At 36.9% G+C, this 24,747-nt stretch overlaps 1 protein-coding gene across 1 annotated transcript in view; it reads left to right on the forward strand.

The window, feature by feature from the left end:
• Positions 1-24,547, forward strand: part of PGR (progesterone receptor) — a 38,558-nt gene extending 14,011 nt beyond the window's left edge. Inside the window, exons 3-8 of the mRNA XM_071434205.1 lie at positions 158-274; positions 7,428-7,730; positions 9,063-9,207; positions 12,400-12,530; positions 15,585-15,742; positions 17,157-24,547. Coding sequence (XP_071290306.1) covers positions 158-274; positions 7,428-7,730; positions 9,063-9,207; positions 12,400-12,530; positions 15,585-15,742; positions 17,157-17,312 — 1,010 coding nt within the window. The 3' untranslated portion in view covers positions 17,313-24,547. The remainder of the gene's footprint in view (positions 1-157; positions 275-7,427; positions 7,731-9,062; positions 9,208-12,399; positions 12,531-15,584; positions 15,743-17,156) is intronic.
• Positions 24,548-24,747: the final 200 nt, after the last annotated feature.

Below are 24,747 nucleotides of genomic sequence, written 5' to 3' on the forward strand. Positions count from 1 at the left end.
ACATGATTGGTCAAAGGTTAGCATAAAATGAAGGAGTTCTTTATTGGTTCAAGTATACATTTTTGAATCTTCGGTTATTTTTGCAACATTTATACACAGAAATAATTTTTTCGTGTTAGAAAACATATTGTTCACACAGTTTTTCTTTTTCCTGCAGGGCAGCACAACTATTTGTGTGCTGGAAGAAATGACTGCATAGTCGATAAAATCCGTAGGAAGAACTGCCCAGCATGTCGCTTGAGGAAGTGCTGTCAGGCTGGTATGGTCCTGGGAGGTGAGCTGTTTTTCAAGTGGATTTATAAAAATAGGCAGTCAAGTACACTACCTTCAGTCTGTTGAGGTTGAACAACAGTACTTTGATACTGTAAAAGAAAAACCACATTCAAATATTATTTTTGGAAAAATTACCTAATGCTTTATACTTTCTTAGAATTTTTCTTTAGTGAATCTGGAAACCCTGACAAAACACTTTTCTGTACTGTGATCCTTACATTCATTTTCTTGAAGGGAAAGGAATTATGTCTTAGGTGTATTTGTGGATAATTTTGGATCAGGTAGTTTGGTATATGTAAAAAAAAGTAGATTGAAATTGACACTAGAATCAGGAATCAGTACTGTGCTCATCTAATTTGTGTTATACTCTTCATCATTGCTTTGAGTACATGTCAACAAAATTGTATCCTTCTGTTCCACCAGAGAACAGGCAGTGGTTGCCCCAATAATGCAGGCTTTGCATATCAGGTGCTGGGAAATCCCATCTTTGTATTAGTTCTTTCTGTAACAGATGTGGGGGTTTTTTTATGTATCATTAAATGTAATTGAGCACTGTGCCTTTGAAAAACCACAGAGAGAAAATGGTATATGATTAGGTAGTCACATGGCAAGTTTTGATGTGTTTAAAGGCAGGAATGATGCTTATTTTTGCTGTTTTTTTTCCCCTATTTTGTATCAGCACAAAGCTTGGAAATATGTGGCTAAGGCTATAAGAAAATGGACATGTTAAAGTGATAGAAAGAATATGTTCCTAAAGGGAGTTAAAAAAAAAAAGGGGGGGGGGGGAAGGACAAAAACCTGCTTTATTTCCAATTTAATCTGTTTTAGCCCATCAAAACCCTCTGTCTGTCTCTCTCTCTCCCCTGCTCAACCTACATTCCCTCCCCCACATTTAAGTATTGTTTTTTATCCCTGAAGGAAGAGCTGGCACTATATCCTTATCTTGCTGATATCATTATCATATCATACCTTATATCATTATCTTGCTGATCAGCATTCCTGATAATGTAAAACATGCATATAGTTTTCAGACTGATAGTTTGCACAGCTCTGTGTTTCCAGCCCCTGTAAGCTGAATGCCAGCCCCATGGAGCAGGGGTATTCTGCACACATGGCCCTTGTGTCATTCTTACATGATCAGTCAGTGCCATCTCTCTCTCAGTTAAAAAAAATAAATGGAGCTGACAAGCACACTGGGCTGAGGGGAGAGGGACGAAAGGAACATGTCCTTTGGATCCTTCTCAGATTGAGGTAGTGTTTTAAAACTGGAATAGCAGTGCAGTAGGGAAACATTATTAATACAAAGGCAGAGTCTAAAGCCTTGTTTGCCCAGCTTTGGAAGAGGAGAAAGCCAGGGAGGCAGAGGTCCTGAGTAGGCTGTGGAAAATGCAGAGTAAGAGGAAGAGGAGTTGGCAGATGTAGTAACTGCCTTTTAAAATTTGGGACAATATGCAAGATTTGATCAATTTGACCTCTAAAATATATACCTGCCTAAGGCAGGTGTCTTAGACTAGATGATCTTTAGGTCCCTTCCAATCCAAACTATTTTATGATTCTAATAGGTGTAAATTAATACAGATAAAAATTCATTCCTTACTGTGAATTTTGCACAGCTAGGAGTTTGATGATGATCTAACCTAAATTTTCATTTATGATACCCTGGATAACACCAATAACTAAACTTTGTGTGTTTCAACATCACAGGTAGCAGTTTCAACAAGCAGAAGAGTGTGAGATGACTCACTATCATTGTCCAGTCCTTTTGCTTCAGCATTGTTCTGCATAGTAATAGGAAAAGTCGCCAGCAGGCTTGACTTCATTCTACACTTTGTGTGCCGTTATGGATGCTAGTTTCCCTAGTGTTTTTTAATATATGCATTTTTCTCTGGGGGTAGGTGCTAGGAACAGAAAAAGTTGGACACTTTTGCCAGCAATATTGATTAGATGGTATGTCCTCATTAGTGTGTTCTCATAGTAAAATGTTCCATCCTCCTACAAAACCTGAGGATAAAGATACTCTGACTTTTATTTCATTACTATCACGTATGAAGAGAGTAAAATCTTCATCTTTCTCATCACCTTTTCGGATCACCTTTTTTTTTTTCTCAGCTATTACAAAGCAAGCATAAATATTTTCTTTGTATTTAATACTAGATTTTTGTACCTAGCTGGTTTGTTGTGTTGCTTAGTCTTCTCCTAAGTGTACCTAATCAAAGCTGTCTCCCATTTTTTGAGAAGCCTGTGCAGTCTAGTTTCTCTGGTTCTTAGAGAGACATTGCATTTCATCAGATCTCTGCCCTGATATCCCCACCTACACCATCTTCTGGAAAGGAGTAATCTGGCAGCAAATAGAAAGCAGAAGAGAATAGTTGGGCAATGGAAAAAAGGAAATACTGAGTGGAGCTGTGACTGTGGCACCTCTATTTTTTTGTTAGCTGCTTCAGGTTAAATGCCTCAGGTACTCTTAGTGATGTGAACAGTTCTAGGGAGATTAGGAAGCTAATTGTTTTATGCAGGCTGAAATAGAGTGCTTAGTACTGAAAAGAAGAATAAAAGACAAATGTAGACCAAAAATGAGGAAAACTGGAGTGAAATTATACTATTTGTAAATGGGGGTTTAAAATCAAACTGCAAACAAAATCTCAAGATAGACTGTTAACCATAATACTATTTCTATGTTTATATTGTTGCCTTTCTTCCTTTTGCTCATCTGCCATTTCTTACAATTCCTTTGTTGTATCACATGAGCAAAATTTCCTACCATGACTCGATGTGCTGATCAGCACAATATGATTCATATATGGAGTGTTACAGGGCTTAGATAATTTTCCCAAAGACATCAGTGATCAAAGGGCTGGGAAGCCTGCCATACAAGGAAAGGGTAAACATGAGCCAGCAGTGTGCCCAGGTGGCCAAGAAGGCCAATGGCACCCTGGCCTGTATCAAGAATAGTGTTACAACCAGGATTAGGGCAGTGATTGATTGTCCCTCTGTACTCAGCATTGCTGAGGCCATACCTTGAGTGCTGTGTCCCACTCTGGGCCCCTCACTACAAGAAAGACATTGAGGAGTGTGTCCAGGGAAGGGCAACGGAGCTGTGGAAGGGTCTGGAGCATAAATCCTATGATGAGCAGCTGAAGGAGCCAGGGTTGTTTAGCTGGGAGAAAAGGAGGTTCAGGAGGGACCTTCTTACTCTTTACAACTCCCTGAAAGGAGGTTGTAGCAAGATGGAGGTCAGCATCTTCTCCCAGGAATCATGTGACAGTGTGAGAGGACATGGCCTCAAGCTGTGCCAAGGGAGATTCAGGTTGGACATCAGGAGCAAATTTTTCACAGACAGGGTTGTTAAACTTTGAAATGGGCTGCCCAGAGAGGTGGTGGTGTCACCGTCCCTGGAAGTGTTTGAAGAGAGGCTGGACATGGCACTTAGTGCTGTAGTTGACAAGGTGGTGATGCATAGAAGTTTGGACTTGATGGTCTTGGAGGTCTTTTCCAAGCTAAAAGATTCTGTGATTCTCCGATTCTGTGAACTGAGTTTGTTCAGTCTTGAGAAAAGAAGGCCTAGGGAACACCTTATGACTGGTTTCCAGTATTTAAGGGTGACTGCAAAGAAGATGGAAATTCCCTTCTTAGAAGCAGTCACATGGAAAAGGCAAGGCATAATGAGTACAAGTTACTCCTAGGGAGATTCTGATTAGACACAAGAGGGAAATACTTCATGAGAAAAATCAGCCATTGGCATTATCACCCCAGATAAGTGGTGAACTTCTCACTGTGGAACACTTTTAAGATTCATCTGGACAAGGTGCTGGGTCATCTTGTCTAACTGTGCTTTTGCCAAGGAAGGTTGGACTGGGTAGTCCTTGAGGTTCTTCCCATCCTGAAATTCTGTGATTCTGTGATAAAAGCCCATACACAAATTTGCAATTATTGGAATAAAGTACATGCTTAGAGACATCCTTGAGTATTTAAAATTAATTGGAATTGGCAATACTTTAAATCTCTTCTTGTGTTTACAACCTATATAGGTCAAGATTTTTTGTGCATTTTGTGATTTCTGCCATTTAGAACTTACATAGAGATATTTTTGTTCTTTTACCCCTGATACTTAGTTTCTTAATGCTGGCCTTGAGTTAAATGCAGACTTGCTATATTACTTAATTAACATGAGAAACACTGAAATTTTACAGTATATTAATGATAAGCTTCCAAAAATTACTATATTAATTAAATTAAACTTACTTAGGAAAGTACACCTATCTTCCATTGAATGTCACTGAGTGGCAACCATATAGATAAAAGTGTAGTATTTTATGGACAACAGTTCCATTTTTCAACCCTAAATTCAAAGTAATTTCAAACCCCTGAAATATTTTGAAAGAAATTTAAAGTCAGTTGTAAGTAAATTATAGAATAGAAACCAGTAGCTTCAATAATTTATTTCCCTATATAGACTGTTTTGCCTTTCTTAATCTATAGAAGGAAAGTATCAATAAAAACATTCATTTCACAGTATTGTATTTGTTATTTTCTTTGAAAGTGTTAATTGTCTTTGGGATTTATAACCTCATAACTTGAGACATTAATCCATCCCCTTTCTAATCTTAAACCTAATAGGATAGCAGGTAGCTGGATCAGGTCCTGGAATAAACAAGTACTCAACTCTTTTATTTATTATGAGTGAATCTGTAATTTTTTCAGGCTGATTATCACAGATTCCTTGTTCAGTTGTATTGCTAAATTACTGTGTCCTTCATTGTTTCAATCAGCTTTCGGTCCGCAGTGCAGTGATTACATGCAGAAAAAGGTGAATTAATTTTCCAGGTAATATTTTCTGAGGTAGGATCAAAGGGTTTATTAAAACCAAGATGTGTTCCTTCTGCTTTGCTGCTTTCTCTATATTGTATACACCCTCCTAAGGTGTACATGGCTTCTTTTTCTACACAAAAAGCAAGAGCATAGTGACCTTAAAGTAAGGGCCATTGTGTTCTGTCAGGAATAATACATCATTGATGCTTTTCACCTCATTACAGGGTAAGGAGAAGGGTAGTGAGATGTTAAACTTCCACTAGAAACCCAGCCCTTTTATTGTGAGTTGTCTATGATCAGTATTGTCTAATTGTCTGTATGATTCTGTATACCTAGTTAAAAAAATATTAAAATACAGAATTAGGTAGTAAGGAGAAAATCATAATACATTTGATAGTGGGATTAAACAGATTTTTTTTTTTAATGTTTAATAGGTACATGTAGAACACAAACACCATAAACATGCTATTCGTAGTAATCAAGGGTAGGGAACAGTGAGTATGAAGAAACAGCTTGAGTGGTTAGCTGTCTTAAAGTGGGGTAATGAAAATGTTACCAAAAATTTTGTGCTATCTAAATATGCACAGACATATAGTATTAAGAAATATATATTATAGTATTAAGAAAAGTAGTTGTCAGAGTGGATTGGTATTATTTACCCATTATGGGACTAAGGGGAGACATTTACTTATTTTACAGCAAAACTTACCTGCTTTGTAAACAGCAAATGAAAAACTAAGCTATTGTCAAATCTCCATTGTTTTCCTTATTATCTTTAGAGTTTTTATTAATTTGACATGGTCTCCTTTGTTGTAGATGGGAAAGTTTGCTGCGAGTTATTAATCGTCACCTCTCTTGTAGATAGGTAACAAGTGGAGTTGTTTTACTGATTGCTGTTAAGCAACATAATTAGCAATAAACACATGAGCAGTTCTGCAAACCAGTGTGACATTAATTCTGATACATTTAGTCACTTGGAAACATGGGTACTTATTAACTACTAACATTTCCTTGTGATAACTATTCTGTTTGGTTTCTTTTTTTACTTGTTCTCTGAACTGTAAAAGTATCTGAAGCCATTATTTCTGAAAATACCTGAAATCATTATTTATGAACTATCAAATGCATTGTTACTTCTGTTTTCCTTCATGCCTTCACAATACTTAGTGGGAAATTCCCAGCAAGTTTATGACTATGTATAGGTTTGTTATGATAAAAATTGGCTCTAGGTCTTTCAGCATAATAAATTGTCTATTCTTTTGTGGGTTTTTGTTTTGCTTTTTTTTCCTTGGTTCAGCTGTAACATAAGATGCAACTTCGTGTTTGGTTCTACTAAGAAATCTCCAATTAGAAATATTTTTATTTTTACCACAAGTGATAAAATGAGCATATGATTGTTGTGGCACTTGATACTAATCTAATTAAACCTGCAGTTAAGTTAGTGGGAATATGACCCCTGAATGTCGTTGCATGATGAGTGTTACTGTTTTTGCCATCACCCCTGTGTCTATTTCTATCCCCCTGTCATGTAAATCAGACCATAAGTATCAGTATTTTTATTGCATTTTTTGACCTTTTTCCCTAAGAAAAACTTGTTTGGCAGAACTAAAGATCTAGCAGGGTTTTCATCATCTTTGAGGATCTATTTAAAGCAAATAGCCATACTGCATGTATCTGTGCTTATTTTGGGAAGGCAGTTCAGCTATTAATTTGTTTCAGTTAGTGTTGTTCATACCACTGCAGTATGGAATTAACAATTAAAAATACTGAGACAGGGAAATTATGCTTTAGGAAGTGAAATATCTTCTAAGAGTTTACAGTATTTGTCAGTCTTTCACTCATCCCCCTGGGCACTAAAATAAGATTCAGCCATGACACTGAAATGCTCTTAGGGAACTGGAGGAGAGGAGTTTCTGTGTGTAGTAATTAATTACTAACATTTTTGGTTTTGAATGTTAGGGAGTAAAAGAAGCAGTATCTTTAACTGACATTAAATAGAAACTGAATTGTAGAGAGAGCTGGCTCAGCTGTTGGCATATGACAGAAGAGTGGGAATTGAACCAGAAAACACTTTACGAGGTTACTGTAACCTAGAATTCATGGCAATAATTTTAATGGGTGGGTGCTGTTCATCCCTTAGTGAAAGGAGCAGGATACAGAGGGAGAAGCTCTAAAGAATTTTCCATCATCATTATTCAATTACATAAATAGTCAAAAAGTAAAAAATTTATTCTGAAGACAGTTCTAGTTTCCTTGTATAGATTAAAAGTGTAATCCAACACTACTGGAAAATACTAATGTTCTTGGTTAACTCTTTCTAACAGATCAACACATTTTTTTTTCAGGTCGAAAATTGAAGAAGTTTAACAAAATAAAGGTTGTGAGAACATTAGATGTTGCACTCCAGCAGCCAGCAGTCCTTCAAGATGAAAGCCAGTCTCTAACCCAAAGGCTGTCCTTTTCTCCAAATCAAGAAATACAGTTTGTTCCCCCAATGATAAGTGTTTTACGAGGCATTGAGCCAGAAGTTGTCTATGCTGGTTATGACAATACAAAACCCGAAACACCAAGTTCCTTGCTGACCAGTCTGAATCATCTTTGTGAGAGGCAACTTCTTTGTGTAGTCAAGTGGTCTAAATTACTACCAGGTAGTATAAATTCTTATATGTAGTGAATTGTATTTAAGCAAATATTTCATGAGAGGAGCAGTCTAAAGATAATACTATTGACTACCTGTCAGTTCTTTACAAATTCCGAAATGATTAAGCTTTCCCTTATCAGATAATTTAACTAATCAAATATATTTTAATAGGGAAGCACATTTGAAAGAATCCATCTAAATATTTAGATTCACTCCAAGTAAGCACAGGAGCTCAGACAGTTCCTGTATGTGATTTTTATTACAGCCTTTCTTCTATTTATTCATTTGATATAAAAAAGGTTGTATATCTGCTTATTCTTTATTCTTCTTATTACTAAAATGAATTTTTGAAAGCACCAAAAAGTAAAATTTTTATAAATAATACCAATTAGAAGTAAGCTGCTCACAGATTGGTAATGAGAAGTAATTGAATTTATGAAGATCCACAACTGGATTGAAAAAAAAAGATCCATGTTATGTATTTATGTGTGCTGTTTGGTGATAGGGATCATCATGGTCATCCTGGGATATATAGAAATCAATATATTGAGGAGAAAGTCTGGAAAATAGTTTCATGTGAGCTCAATTTGACACTTTGCTGCTGCCAGAAGCAGTAGTCTCAATCACTGCTCTTCCCATTGCATTTGGCACTTAACAGACCTCTTGAATTAATTGATTCATCTCACTAAATGAGAAGAAAAGAAACCTTTGTTTTAGTCCTCTGTGTTTCTTGATGTCTTCATGAACTGAACCAGTTCACTGAGGAGGAGCATGACTGCCAAAGCTTGCTTGAAGGAGGTTACAGGACCACACAATGAAGAACAGGAGTGCTCCTTTCAGTGGCAGGAAGCTGTTAGTTTCACTCAGATAATTTGTGGCAATCTTTAAATTTTTCAAATAGCAAAAGTGATCAAACACAAGCTCACAACTGAATATGGTTCTCTTAAGTTGAATGCAAGAAAGATGCTCATACTGGATGTTTTTGTGTGATCAAGCTATTGACATTCAATGAGAGTTGGCTACAGTGATGATGTTACAAACTCATATTTTTACCAAAGGAAAAAGAGATACATTCCTGTCCTCTGAAACAGTCATTTTTGGTAAAATAAATTTTGTTGTGAACATTTCAAAATACTGGATGAGAACAAAAAGACAAGAGGTTAACTGTCAAAGTAAGATAGGCAGTTATTACCCAAGCATTGGAGAGCTACATCCCCAAAACTGCTTGTCTTTCTAGGTGTTCTCAGTTTGATAGCTCAGATTTGTAATCTCAAAACACCTACTTAGCTGCTGTCTAAATGAGAATGATGAAATATTTTATCTTGAATTTCATTTCCAGGTTTTCGGAATTTGCATATTGACGATCAGATAACCCTCATCCAATATTCCTGGATGAGTCTAATGGTTTTTGCCATGGGATGGAGATCGTACAAACACGTCAGTGGTCAGATGTTGTATTTTGCACCAGATCTGATTCTAAATGAGTAAGTAGAATGCTCCCATGAATAACATGTTGAACTTTTATGTGCCAATGGGAATGTGACTCCATTGAGGCCAAGATTTCATTCATTACTTGTTCTGTTTCAAAATTAATGGCCAAGTCCTCTGACCATATCAAAGTTTAGTATCTTTGGGAGTGGTTTTGTGGGAACCTCAACTATTCTGTGTACATGGTCAAGCAAAAGCAGTTCAAATAGAATTTTAATTATCTAAGGAAAAAAAAATCATGCTGTCAGAAGATTTACTTCAATTTGTATGAATAAGTCATGAGTTAATGTTTACTAAATGGAACTGAGTGTGGGTTTTTTTGGGTTTTTTTGTTTGGGTGGTTTTCGCAAATAGTTTGCCTAAAATCTAAATGCTCAGTAAAAAAACTACTTATCAAGTAGGAATTTTAATATCAAGGAAAAATTATAAGAGACTGCTCTTTTCTGCTGGGGGATGGCAGGGGCTTTTTGGCTTGGATTTTCCTTCACTATGCTATTTAATTTAGATAATCATCATTTCAGTCTTTGTCAGTTTTCCAGCTCCACAAATCAATATTGTCAGACTTGTAATTTTATATTCTTTTGTTATAGTACATGGGAGGTTGCCAGGAACATTAAAACATAATTTAATCCCTATATTTATTTTTCCTTAATAAATTTTTCTCTTTTTTTTTTTTTCTTAAAATACTAAAAAAACTGCTATGAAGCAAGCAAGACATGTTGTTTAAGGATTAAGGGGTGGATTTGCAGAAGATCTAGACACCTGATTTTAAAATCTATAGATGTGCAAGATCCTCCCAGTGAAGTTCTTTGTAGGAGATATTCAGTAGAACCGACCCTATAGCTCCTGACTATTTTCTCTTTCAAATGACTGTAAATCACTGTGAGGTTGTTGAGTAACGAATTCTTTCCTGTTCCATTTTTATTAATTGTGATGTACAAATTGAAATACTTAGAAGTGATGGGGTTGAATGAATTTCTGGCTGTATTGTTGTCCCAGCATAGTCTTATACATCTTATGGTTACCTTCAGAAGAAACACAGAGTGAGATGACAGCTTTAAGCAGTAATGTCGTGTCTTGGAGTATCACCCCGCTTGTGCACCACTGCTGACAGCTTGTGAAGAAGACTTTAAGTACTTTCTTTGGGAATGGTGTTAAGATTTATGAACCCTGATAGTAATCCACCAGAGACAGATTCTTATTATCAACTCAAGATCATCTATGCTGGGTGCTGACAACATATTCCTCTCTTGGTTGTAGAACATCTCATCAGGGTCATACTAGAGATGTTATAAACAAGGAGATATAAAAAGTGACTGATGCACTGAATCATATCTGCAACTATTTATTGGAAACAAGTTAGCTTTTAGATCAGTAAAATGTAAACGACTTTATCTACGATGATGTTTAAGTTTGTACTTTCATGTTCACCTTAAGCAAGAGTAAGTGCTGAACACTGCCAAAAAAGTTAGCTGTCCTGGTCATGCATCCCCATGACTTTAGCTGAGCTGGACCAAACACTCTGTGGCTGCACTGTCAAACAGATGAGGAGTTTATATGCCTGAGAGGTGCCCCAGAAAAAGCCATTCATTAGCAGATAGAGATGATCCCTGACATGACTCACCATGTAGGAGTGCAGGCACTAATGCCAGAATCACAGGAGTGTGTGCCTAGAGGTAGAAGGAGATAATAGAAAGTCCTTTTGCAGGGGCAACACACACCGTAGTTGTTTCATAATTACCATGAAACCAAAATCCAAAGCTTGTGTCACAGCCATTCTATCATTTAGTGAACTGAGTTGTAATGCTTCTGGGGAAGGATGTGTTTGGTAGCATCAATTTCAGACCAAGAAAGCCAGTAGTGCTGGTTTGACAAAGATTTCTTTGTATTAACACCCTGCAAGGACTTACTGTTCTTGTATTTTGCAGGGTCTGAAAATTTGAGTAAGAACAACATTTAAGCTGCTAAACCCTAAAAGCTGCTATTGCTCTTCATAGATAATAATTGAGATGCTACCAAAAAGTAATAGAAAAGGAGATTTAAAGTAGATGAAGAAACAAGTCTCTTCAGGTCTAAAAGATTAAATTTCTATGGTTATGTCATTTAAGAGCTGGTACAAGATACCAGATGTTGAACAACATTGAAATAATTTTCATTCAAGCTGACAGTAACACTTTGACAAGAAAAAAATTCAATGCATTGAAAAAGTCTTTTTTAAATGGAAAATATCCTGTTTTGTTTGCTGAGGTCACAACCTGCAGTCAGGTTGGAATGCTGATCTGAACTCACTAGCAGGTGGGCAAGCAAAATTTAATCTTCCTGTTATTGTACCTAATTCATCTGGATTGGGATGCCACCTTTTAAAATCAGTCCAAGTTACTGGATCATCAGGTTAATATGCAATGAATTCAGTCTAGATTAGAAACTTTGTAACGCTACCATTGCAGTCATTGTAGTTGAAAATTTCTTCTACTAAGTATATGCAATAATATATACTCAATATACCAAAATCACAAAGAGAAAAGTGGTATCAAAGTGCTGCAAAGACCCCACAGTTTTATGTATTTCCTGTGTGATTTGTTCTGGTGACTTCTGTGGGAGTTTAGGAAAGGTTGTATTAATGTCTCCATTTACTTAGCATGTAACATTTTTAACTGTTTCTTTAATGGCATAGCATGCTACAGAGTAATATCATTGCTGCTAGAGGTACCAGGCTAGAGTTGCTACAAAGTATCTTGATGCAGATATTTTTGGAAAACCTAAGAACAAGTTTTCTATAGACTTTCAGATTTGTCTTCTGTTCTATGCTTTGAAATCTTTACAGAGATACAAGAATCTATCAACTTCTAAAGTAAGAGAGTACTTCACATTATTCATTAGGGTATTTTAATTAGTAAACTCCCCTTATTTTTAGTGGTTAGAGTTCAGCTTTGATAATTTTTGGTTTTTTTTCTGGACAGCAGTAACAGATTTAACATCCAAAATAATAGCACATTCATTGCAATAAAAAACTGGCATAGGAACAAAAATAATCAGAAAATTGTTTATGTGTATAAGCTTATCTTTAATTTTTGTAATGTGATAAATGGCTAATAAGACCTTTCTTTCAAGCAGTTAGTACTGGAGTAATTCTTTGTCTTTGTTTTCATGTTTGTTAATTTATTTTTTTAAACTTTTCTGGGTGTAAGACAGAGGATGAAAGAATCATCGTTCTATTCCCTGTGTCTATCCATGTGGCAACTCCCACAGGAATTTGTCAGACTTCAAGTAAGCCAAGAAGAGTTCCTGTGTATGAAAGCACTGTTACTTCTCAACACAAGTAGGTTCTTTTATTTCTTTCTAACATATTACTACTAAAAGGGTTTTGAACCATGTTGTTTAACTTGAAAACTTGACAATCACTAAGCTCTATGGCTTAACAAATGGAACTGTCCTAGATGGAATGTTAGTATTGTAAGACTAAAAAATATTTTTTCTAATGTTTATAAAGAACAAAGAATTTGTGATTCATTGTTGGTTTTATTGTGTATAAAGATACTGGGGAAATGTTGGATCCCTTTTGACATATGGCTATATTGTGTTACACATTTTCAAAACAACTGTGCAGTATTTCTGCATGGAAACATTGGTTCAAATGACTCTACACAGATTTAAAAATCTCCAACCAAATCAAAGCAATCTTAAAAGTATTAGAATATATTTAAAAATATTTAATAAATTATCAGGACTGAGGGCTTTATCTTGACCAAGATCTTAAAGCATGTTTGCTGAAAAGAATTAGGGAAGTGGCCATGACAAACAATACAAGCATTTATTCAACTTTTTATAGTTATAAATAGGTGAAGTTTAGCACAGATACAAACAAATGGAAATGTTTTTCTTTGGTTTGTTTCTCTGGAAACAAAATCCATGGTCACTTAATTATACGCATCTTTTAAAGAATGCAGCATACAGCTGCATTCCCCATTACATAGGAAATGTGATTGCTGGTGAACTTATCTTCCAAAATCTTCTCTGAAATACTAAAATTTGCATCTCCTAAGACCATAATTGTTAATTATGAATCCCCAAATAGAAAATTTTTAAAGTTATACAGGTGCTGTTAGAAATGAGAATAAGCACTTTTGAAAAATATAGTGGAAAGAATGTAAAAGTTTGGTTCTCAACACACAAAGGGGTCAGGGGAGAGATGTGCAAATCCGGCATGACCTGCTTCTTGGTTTTACAAAGTTTAGTTAATTGATAAGGAATTAAAATTTAGTCCCTCTCAATCTGTTCATGGCTGGTATTTGCATAAACCCATTCATTTAAAAAAAACCAAAAAACTCGTCTCAGTAGAGAGTAAGTTTAAAAAGATATGAACATGGAAATTACTAAAAGAATAGCAAAATTCCATACACAGTGCTAAAGCAGTAAAGGTAATGTGGATAAAAATCCTGGTATAACTCCAGCTGCTTTGTTAGAATATTAATGCATTCCTATTTTAAATGCTTTCCACCTTGTTTTCATCCCAAATAAACTTTCTTGTCTATCTTCTAAAATTTCAGTTAAATTTAGATAAATTTCTGACAAATTTGTGATAAATTTCAGCTATCTCTGTTCCAGCAAGTTCATATCAAATTCAAAAAAGCATGACAGTGTCGGTCCAATCCCTCTAATTTTTGAGTGCATCAGTTTAATAGAATTCATCCAGTTACCTTGCTTTATCAACTGCATTGTATTTAGAAGCTATTTTTTTAAGATGATATGTTTTGTATATACAAGAAATCACTTAAAAAAAAAAGTATTTCTACCTGTTCTGATGAGTTTTGCTTTTTGTTCTCTCCTGCACTTATTGTCTTATAGGAAAAAACAATTTGTCAGATCTTTGGGAAAAGGAACACACCTAACAGTTGTTGCTGAGACATTTAGTAAACATTTGGTACTGTATAAATATAATTCCACAAAAGTATTTTTAAAGAGCCATATAACCTTGTTGTTGTTTTAAGGTGTTTTAAGACTACTTTTATTTTAGTCATGATGTTCATCTTAATCCACTTCAATTGTGAAAGTACAGCCATTTCAATCTTTTGTGTACTAACAGTAAATCAAGTCTAATCCTTTAGTCTCTCATTGTGTCTTCTGTTCAATTTATTATTTAGATGAACTGTTTTTGACATTTTTAGATTATTCCAAAGTAGCAATAATTTGAAATAAACTGAGTGTCAGTCTCGATACATTTCTAATTTTGAATGGACCCTCAGCCTAAGTTTTAACATTATATTTGATTTTACAGTTTTTTCTTTGAGTTGGCTGAGGCTTAAATGTAATGCTTTCCAGACTTCTGATTTAAAGGAATTTCTAAATCTTGTTACATAAGATTTTGGCTCGGTTCATGCCACTGAATAGAAGTATCCTCATTCTTGACACATGTTTGGGGAAGGGAGCAGCTCACATAGATAGCTACAAGGAACTTTTGGTCGTTAGGTGGGAATGTGACTGTCTTTTTGCAGAATTCAGAGGAAAAAGGTGATTCATTGATGGAAGATACCTTCAAAATTAATTTGCAGGGGAAATATAAAGACTTAATTGCTGGTTTAGAGATGTAAGTCAAGGATAACTTCCATCTAACCCTAAACTCCATCAGAGCCACGTTATATGAAAACATTCCTTAGTTCTCTATAAAAGAAATGTCTAGAATCATCCAGGCTTTGAAAATTAAGGTATTCTTTTTCCATGACACTTATCAGTAGCAGCCACTAACAGGTTCTTATCTCAGTGTTCTCTCCATGGCCTCATTTTGATTCTCACACCTGACCTTTAAGAGAAGAGGGAGTTCAACCAGTTTCTTCTCCTTGCTCATTTTTCTAAAAAGCTGTTCACCTTTAAGTCTCTGATCGGTTCTATTAAGTGAAGGACGTTCAAACAGGAGGTCTGAGCCCTGGCAGCTTTAATGTCTGCACTACTTTAGAGCTGTTAGTTCATTCCTTGACTCCATTTTGAAGCACTCCAGCTAGATGTCTCTTCCACAGATTTGCTGTGAAGAGGGCAGACCCTCAGCAGGGTAAGCACAGATCAGTCCATAACGTGTTTCCTCAAAGACAGGAGTGGTTCTTTAAGCCATATTTTTATTTCCCCAGCTAACACATGTAACTGAAGCTTAGGGATATTTCTAGACATAAGGCAATTGGCAAAATGAACTGATTGCTCCTGGTATATCCTTTTAACTAATTGTATCACTGGTTTTGGAGTAACTCCTGAAGGGGAACAAGTACCTGGCACATCATAATGAATTGCACTGTACAGCATGAAATACTGTAAATTTTTCCTGTACTTGAAATTTCATCGCCTTCAGAGTAAATTGTAGCCCAACTGATTTGATTTTTTTTTTTAGTTCCTTTGGAAGGTCTAAGGAGTCAAAGCCAATTTGATGAGATGAGAACAAGCTACATCAGAGAACTGGTGAAGGCAATTGGTTTGCGCCAGAAAGGCGTTGTGGCCAACTCACAGCGTTTTTATCAACTTACAAAACTGATGGATTCCATGCATGATGTAAGTTGATTTGTTAATGCTTTCTGCTCTTTATGTAAGAAGGAATTTCCTAAAAGTAATTCTATGGAAGGGAGTCATCAGCATTGCTAAACAACAGAAGAACAAACAAAAAACTCCTTTATTGTGTATATTTGTGTGAATAGATAGCTCTATATTCAACATCAGTATTTGTATTGTGCACATATTTTATGGTATACCACATCAAAGTATTTGTGAAACATGCATTAGAGTGCTACCATTTTGTTTAACTTTTAGTGTATTTTAACCAATACAACTGTGGGCTTCGGTAGGGTTGGTGTATGTGTGTGTGAGCACGTGTATACTTGTTCAGGAAAATAGTGTGAGGTAGAGGCAATTCAAGTTGCAAAGTCAGACTACTAAGAAGTTTAGTGAAAGGCAACCAAGATTGGATTTCCAGCCTTAGTTCAACTGGTTTTATGTGGATATTCTGTACCACTTTTTCAGTATCTGTCTAGGTTTAGAAATTGAGTAATCTTTGACAATTCTAGATATCATGCCCTGGACACTTGAACTCAATGTTGGTTGTGAGGAACTCCTAAGGAGTTCAAGGTGGACAGGACCTTTGCATCTTTGTATTCTCCAGAACTCAGCAAATCTGCATTTTATTTTAATTCAATCTCTTCCTTTTAAATGCATACAGTAAAATAACCTGTAAGGAAGGGAAAGAGGGAGAGAGGCTTGCTGCAAAGTAACAAAGTAGTATTTGATCCATGGAGTATTTTCATTCAAGTCCTGTTTCAGCTCAGGCTGATAAAGTGGTGAGAGATACAAGGAAAAGAAAAATCATCACACTGGAGAGATTGTGTGATGTTAAAGCCTAAGGTAGCAGAAATAGTCCAATATTTAACAACATAATGGTCACTGGTCTGAAATAAAAATTGGAATCTCTCAGAGAGGCTAGAAGACATATAATAATCATGTGTTGAGCAGTTGCTTTCAAGGGATTAGGGTCTGTGGAGTTCAGTGTTTGCAGCATACACGGATATGATCATAATGAAAAACCATGTCAAAGCTCACAGGTAAGTAGTAAATGCTGCCTCTCAGAGCAGTGTTTAAATAGCAGGTAGTGACCAAAGCACACACATGAATGTGAGAACAAGATGTAAGGTTGAAAGCTTGTTAAGTATTTGCCATGGTTTGTCACATATATCTTGAGTGAGGGTGATACTTTGTAATATTAGTGGAGCAGTGGTTTTATATGACTTGCCATAACTATATGTATGGTTTTTGCCATTAATAGGGTCTGACAAGTACCCTCATTACTGATTCAAGAAAGGACAGGGTAAGGTATAGAATGATGTGAGCTGATGAATGTATAAGTGATTGACAGCATGTTTATGTGGCTGCATTACTGTTAGCCTGATTGATCATGTTTGTATTTTATCAAATCCAGCTGGTGAAACAGCTCCATCTCTTCTGTTTGAACACATTTCTCCAGTCCCGTGCACTGAGCGTTGAATTCCCTGAGATGATGTCAGAAGTGATTGCTGCACAGCTACCCAAGATTCTAGCAGGGATGGTGAAACCCCTTCTCTTTCATAAGAAGTGAAATGTCTTTTCTCTTATCACAGAGATGATACCTGGGTCATTTTTTGTTTGTTTATTTTGGTCAAGATTTTGCAATGTCAGGACTTCAGCATATTTGACATACTTACCCTGCCGACTGCTTTATACCTGTAACATACACAAGCCATTCAAGCTTGATGTACATATTGTGAGTTCCTGATTCCTTAACTGCAAAAATCACAACAGTCATAAGAAATGTTTTGTAAACTTGTCTAAGCTGCTTTTTAGATATGCATATGAATGACAGTGAATAGACTTTCCAGATTTCTAACAACAGTTATACCTTTTTCTTACACATTGCACACTCTTGAATTTCTGGTATGACATGGTGCAAAATTTTTACTTTAGCACATTGTGTGCATGGGTACATGTGGGCACGTGCATAATGTAAGATTTTGGAGGAATTAAAATAAATATCGCCCACATTTTTTTACAGATATTTCACTTTTTATTACTGCAAGGCCATCAGAAATAAATAATGTGCTAGGCACACAGTATATATTCATATTTGCACCTGTGGTCATGTTGCATTGAAACTCTTAATCCAGCATACTGTTTTCTGCATCATTCAGTGGAGCTCTTCTTCAAAAATCAGAAAGTTTAGGAAAATTTCAGTGTGTGTTACACCAGAAGTAATGTGTATGCAAACCCATTCAGCTTTGGTTTGTGTTATTTTTCCTTAAAAGTTCAGCACTTACTAAAGCTAAATCACTTAGCTGTAATCCTAAATTCATCAACTCTTACATTCTGTATTTCAGAAGCTTTAAATAGAGATGTTTTCACTGACTGCAACTCTTAATAATCTTAATGTTTTGCATTCCAATGCTGAACACTCAATCAGCCATTAGCATCAAATTATAGTGAGATCAGATGCAAAAAGAAATGGAAAATATGACTGCAAACATTTTGATACACATCAGACTTATTTCAGTATGATTTACTGGAGCTACATATTTTCTATTTTAAAAGCACACCATTATAAATGGGGTAATTGTAAAAAAGGAATTGGACTCAATTACCTTTATATTCATGTTTTACCATAGAAATGAATATTCAACTGAAAAATTATAATGTGGTGGTGTTTGCTCCTTTGATACAGTTATGAAGCAACTCATACATTTAAGGCAGTAAATTGTAGATATATTCAAACAACAGAGGAACAGATAAACCTTAAGAAGAATTTATGAGTCTATTAAAATATGACAAATTTTTCCAGTCATTACAAATTATATGTAAACATAGGAAATTGTGAGTCTTGTTTGGATACTTCTGGCCTTATGCTTTTGCTTTTGCCCATGGCTTGTTAGATGTCCCCATTGTGTGACTCTGTCCTGCTGGTGATGTGTAGCTTGGTCTGTACAGACATATCCTTTTCACATGAACAAAGGCCCCTGGAATACAAGTTCAGTATCCCCACCTAAATCAGGGTGCCCCTCATTAAAAGTATAAGTGATGTTGCTTGTTGGTAAAAATTACATCTTGGTTCTTGAAAAAACTGTGGACAACTGACAAGTACAGGAATGTCTCAAGGTGTCCTTACTGGTCATAATTTCCTAAAGCCAATGAAGAAGAATCCACATTACAACTGGGCATAAGAGCATTTTTGAGATCCCCACATATCAATACAAAACCCACTAGAGCTGGTGCAAATGTGTGACCCTAGATAAAGTGGTATAGACAGACTTCTGTGTTAGTTGACAAGGTTTGTAATTTCTAACTGCCCAGGAAAGCAATGTCTTTGATATTCCATACAGTCTGACTTTTAACTGTGATCCTTAAAGCAATTATGTTTTAATAAATAGCACAAAATTCTTTATTTCTACATCCTGAAGGTTTTTTTCTTTATTTTGTGTTTTCATTCAGTAAATGTGATTTTCAGTAAAAAAATCCATTTAAATCATTCCACTTTCATGTAACAACTGTATTTCCATGCATTCTTTTGGAATTGAAGTGTTGCCACATGATTTACCACTAAATAAGCAGACCGTCTATGTTGCTGTTTAGATTAAACTGATAACAGAAACTTCCCACACTAAAAATTACTCCTCATCATGCTAATTTTGAAATTAGACAACAGATCAGGCAGTGTGTTTGCCTTAGGAATGCATGAATCTGCCTACATCTGCGTTTTACTCAATCCCTAAGTGGCTGACATGTCACCGTGTCCCATAAACTTGGCAGATTAGTCTGAAATGCACTATATTTGCCTCAAAGGCATAATCAAAAAGGAAAAAAAGATACCTTTAGGGAATAGATAACAAAGCTTAAAAACATTCTCAAATTGTATTTCTGAAAGACCTCTAACTCACAGAAAAAAATTCCCAAAAGTTCATGGCCATGATGAATTCACTACACAAGATAGAATGATTGGGTAATTGTGTCTGCTATAAGTCTGAAAGTCCTGTGATCATTATGTGATTGTATGAAGTTGGGAAAAATATCCAGCGATAAGCCCAGATTATAAAATGGCCTTTAATGTCCATTTTGATATTGTCATTTGCTCTGGGTTATGTAGAGACTATGAGTAGTGGAAAGGGACCTGGGGGTGCTGGTTGACAGTGCCTGAGCATGATCCAGAGTGTGCCCAGGTGGCCAAGAAGGCCGATGGCATCCTGGCCTGGATCAGCCAGGTGTGGCCAGCAGGAGCAGGGCAGTGACCGTCCCCCTGTACCCAGCACTGCTGAGGCCACAGCTCCAATGCTGTGCTCAGTTCTGGGCCCCTCAGTGCAAGAGAGACATTGAGGGGCTGGAGCGTGTCCAGGGAAGGGCAACGGAGCTGGGGAAGGCTCTGGAGCACAAGTGCTGTGAGGAGCAGCTGAGGGAGCTGGGGGTGTTCAGCCTGGAGAAAAGGAGGCTCAGGGGGACCTCATCACTCTCTGCAGCTGCCTGACAGGAGGGTGCAGCCAGGTGGGGGTCAGAAGTCGACCTCTGCTCCTGGGTAACAACTGACAGCAGGAGAGGACGTGACCTCAAGCTGTTCTAGAGGAAGTTCAGGTTGGATATCAGGAAGAACTTCTTCATTGAAAGGGTGGTTAAGTGTTGGAAGGGGCTGCCCAGGGAAGTGTTGAAGTCACCATCCCTGGAAGTGTTCAAGAGATGACTGAACTTACTTCTGTGGTTTAGTTGACAAGGTGGAGATCAGTCAAAGCTTGGTCTCAATGATTTTGGCAGATCTTTTCCAAACTAAATAATTCTGATTCTGTGAACATTGATCAATACACCTGATTTCTTCCTTCCCTACAGAAATCTTGTGTACTATGACTTTTCAACCCTGCAGCAATGTTCAGAGAGGAATTACGTGATTTTTTTTACTGAGTACAAGGTTTTATAGTTGTATGTGCTTATGTCCTTTAATAGTTTTTTAAAGAGCAAAGTATTTTGGACCTGAGCTTTACAAATATGTCTAAATGGACATCTTGTAGTGCTTCTCAATATATTGGGCAAGGCAGAATGTTGGATCTTCTTATGGTGTGTTTATACACTAGGAATAACAGGTTTCAGCAGATGGACTTTTCTTCTTTTCTGACATTTAGGATGTGCCTGACTACATTTTAAAAGTGTGAAACCTGTTGTATTAATTAGAAAGCTTGCCAGCCATCTTCTACAGGCTTTTGTTTCAAGCTATGACTAAAAGTTCTTCATGCACTGAATAATGCAGGCTGTGTCTGAAGCTAAGCCTCTCCTGTTCTGTGCAGTTGAGTACTTTTGACCAAAGCCCTTCTGCCTTACCTTCTGCTGGTGCTTGAGTGAAGCAACCAAACCAACCCATGAAGTCATCAGCTTCCTTTCAGCTCTGTACAGGTATCATATTTATGGCTTTTAAACAATGTTTTGGAGGTTGAGGTGCCTGGCCATGGCAGCTCACCTGTGTTTGGAGAGGTGAGACCTCCAGCCCCTGCAAGCTGTTCTCTTAGTCTGTGAGCTGCTCCGCAGTTGTGCTTGCTGTGGTCCAAGAAACACAAAAGATCAAACACTTGGCTCATGTTTTCAAAGGTCTCAACTGTATCCACAGTTGGGACCAGCCTTTAGGGGTGGAGGAATGTGGGTTCCTTAATACCTAGTCCATGACAGAGGCAAATGTGTTCTGAAAAGTTTTCAGTTGATTTCATGGCACTTTGAAATGTCCTGGTTATTTGTGTGCATAATAAATATACATAATAATTTCTGATCTGCAGCTGTTTCTTCAGCTGCACTGAGGTTATGCTTTCTCATGCTATATGTGCAATGTATAAACTTTCTCATTGAAAGTGAGACCTAAATTTGTGTTTTCTGACAGTCAATGCCTTGTTTGTACCTTAGCTGGGTTTTTTCTTTCTTTTCAAGTATTTCTCTCTCCATTACCTTTGCTGGGAAGGTGAGCTGCTTTCCTGTGTTCCTACCTACACCCAAATATTCATCTCAGTACCAGTGATGTGTCAGTAGCATGAACAGCAGGGATCCTACAGAAATCCTTCCTTCCTGTCCTCTCCTCCCTGCCCAAAATTAAGGTTGGTTTATCTGCAGAGCAGGAGAGGATGGGGCTGCCCTCCCCCCCATGCAGTGCAACTCTGAGCACACATTTCTTGCCTTACATGCTGTTTGTGGCAGGCTGACCTTTCTTTCATTCCAAGAAGTCAGCTTGCAGCCACAGAGCTTATATCCAAAGCCCTCCCAACTTTCCACAGCTCAGAAGCCTGTGAGCATATTGCCAGGCTGGACTGTCAGCATTGCTGGATTTATTAGTTTGTACTGCTTTGTGTCATGGTGACCTGACTTGAACAGAGATTTGCTTTTAGTTTAGTTCTCTTTTTCCCTTGGAAGATGAAAAGGAAAAAAAACTCTAATATTTTAGGTATTTTTTGGTTTAAATTTTTTTTTTTCAATGAATGCTATTAATTTATTAGATTGATGTTATTTGCATGCAGAATGGTACTGTAGCTTCTCAGATGCTGGGACAGGAACATGCAGTAAAAGGTGACTGCACAGATATTAATAACTAAGTTAAAATTTATCTGTCTGTTTACCTTAAAGAGAAAATAAATAACACACAGAAAATAGTCCTTAAGTGCTCTTGGAACTACGCAGCAGTTGCATAACTTCAAATACATGAACAGTGCTGCTCCTTTGATGATTTTTTTGTTCACATTTAGGAATTGTTTTCCCTGGGTTGAGCCCACAGTGCTCTGTATGGGGCATTTAAGCATATATAGAGGACATCAGATAGTGGTGAGTTTTCATTTAATTCTAGTATATCCTTTAAAACTGGCAACACTTCAATTTCTTGCTGGTGTAGGGTGGGCTTATTATAAATAATAAAAATACCATCATGAGCCTTTTAGTCATAGATCATGTTTTTCTGACCATGAAAACTATGTTATCTTTTCATGTCTATGGGTACAATAGTTCCACCGATTTAACATTCAAGCATATCAGTGAGGAAGTTCTCACAGTGTCATTTAAATAGTCTCACTCTAGTGCATTTTCCCACACTCAATTCAAATACCTACCCAGCCAGTTCATGACTAAAATCTCCTTTTCATTTGTGGAGGAAAAAAAAGAAATAAATCATTGTCAGGAAATCAGAACACTGCATCACTGATCTTCAAACAAGGGGCTAGATTGAATGGAAAGCAGGTAGGGAGCATAATAATCACCTGTGACATCGCATCAGAAATAACTGGGCAGAGAAGTACACAGACCTTTGTGCTATACAGGTGAGATTTATATGAGCATCACCATAAGCTGCTCATTCCAGGGATGTACAGTTCTCTCAGAGGCCTATTTTCCATATGCTGGATGGGAATATAGGAATGCTGTTACACTTCATACCCTGTATTGTTGAGTGATGTCCAGTGTGGGACTCTAATCTGCGATATCTCCAGTTGAGAACAATGTTCTCATCATGGTGCTGCTCAAAGAAATTGATTTATTCTGGCAGGCCTGTCTTGGCTATGTGGAGCATGAATAGGGAAAACACCAAACCAACATGTGCATGGCAGTATGAATCACAAAGGTGTGGATGTGATCTTACTGAGAGTATTTGAAAGATAAATACCTGGCCACCTGCAGTTAATATGTTCCCAACCATTTCCCTAGATTCCAGCAACATTCCTAAGTGTAAAACATGGATTTTGATGGCCCATGGAGGCATATTCTGTTGCAGAAAAAGAGCAACACACTTGACAAAAATTTACCACTGTTAAATAGGAAAAACTGTGACATGATGCTGTCAGGACAGGTTCTCAGATCACCTATGGGGCATTACACACAATGGATGGGAATAATCATCTTTTGGCACTGTCACCACCACACATCAAGCATTGGTCAGCTGAGGATGTCAAGGCTTTTCATTTGAAAATTTGGATGTTTTGTATCCTAAAGCTCAGCTTACAGTACAGTCACACTGCACCGGCCAGTTCATTTCTTACAATAATTTTACACACTCACATCCCCAGTTGCTGTTAGAAGCATTTCCTAGTGATGGCTACAGCCAGCTTAGGTTTTACTGGGAGACAGAAACTGCTTCCCTTTCTCAAGCTTCAAAATACAGGTCATGTGTCTACTTGGCTGCCCACAGCCAAAAGGTTCCACAAATCTGACATTAAAAAAAAACAAACAAACAAAAAACCAAAAAGAACTCCAAACATCTGAAATTTTGAAAATATTACTTAATGAAGTTTTGCACTTGAAGTACCCTTTAAGCATTCTCTGAAGACAAACATTAATTTTAAGAAAAACTACATGATAGAGAAAAGCACAAACCAAAGCTGGGCACTCCTGGAATGCATGATCTGTTGAAGTTTCTGAATTTCTTACAGCGTCTAAATCCCCGTTTCAAATATTTGTGAAACATTTATTCTCCCCTCCTTCCTGTGCCTTCAACACACCTGCTTTTCCCAATGGGTTTCTTGGGTATGTAATACATTAACACTTTGTAGAGTCTTTCTAATCCTTAATGGAAAAAATATGTAGAAAGACAAATAATCCTTAATTCTGAGACATCTTTAGACTGATCTTCATATTTCTCTGTATTTGACATTCAGGATCATGATAGATACAATTTATGCTTTGCTGCTATTTTTATTTTTGGAAAAAAAGACTTGTATAAGATTTCTGTATTTTCCTCTTGAGGAGCTTTCATCTCTATATTTGTACAACTGAAATAATAGCTTCAAATATTTTTGCAAAGGTGTTGTCTTGCTACATTGTGTCATGTCCAATAAACTGGGGATGTGCTTGCTTTGTAGTAGTATGAGAAGTGTTTAACTCTTCAGTAGATGTACAAAAATCCTCTAGACTGAGTGGAAGCTAAAGCTGCAGAATGACACTGCTGTCACTGGACACAGGGCTGCAGCTGCCAGAACCAGGCTGGTGGAGACACCTGTGCTGCAGTCCTCCAGAGCAGCTGCTGGGGAGCTGATTTTGGGGGAATACTTGGC

The sequence above is a fragment of the Agelaius tricolor genome, unplaced genomic scaffold, assembly GCF_023055355.1.
Source record: "Agelaius tricolor isolate 1412-34295 unplaced genomic scaffold, bAgeTri1.0.p SCAF_9, whole genome shotgun sequence".
Lineage (NCBI taxonomy): Eukaryota > Metazoa > Chordata > Aves > Passeriformes > Icteridae > Agelaius > Agelaius tricolor.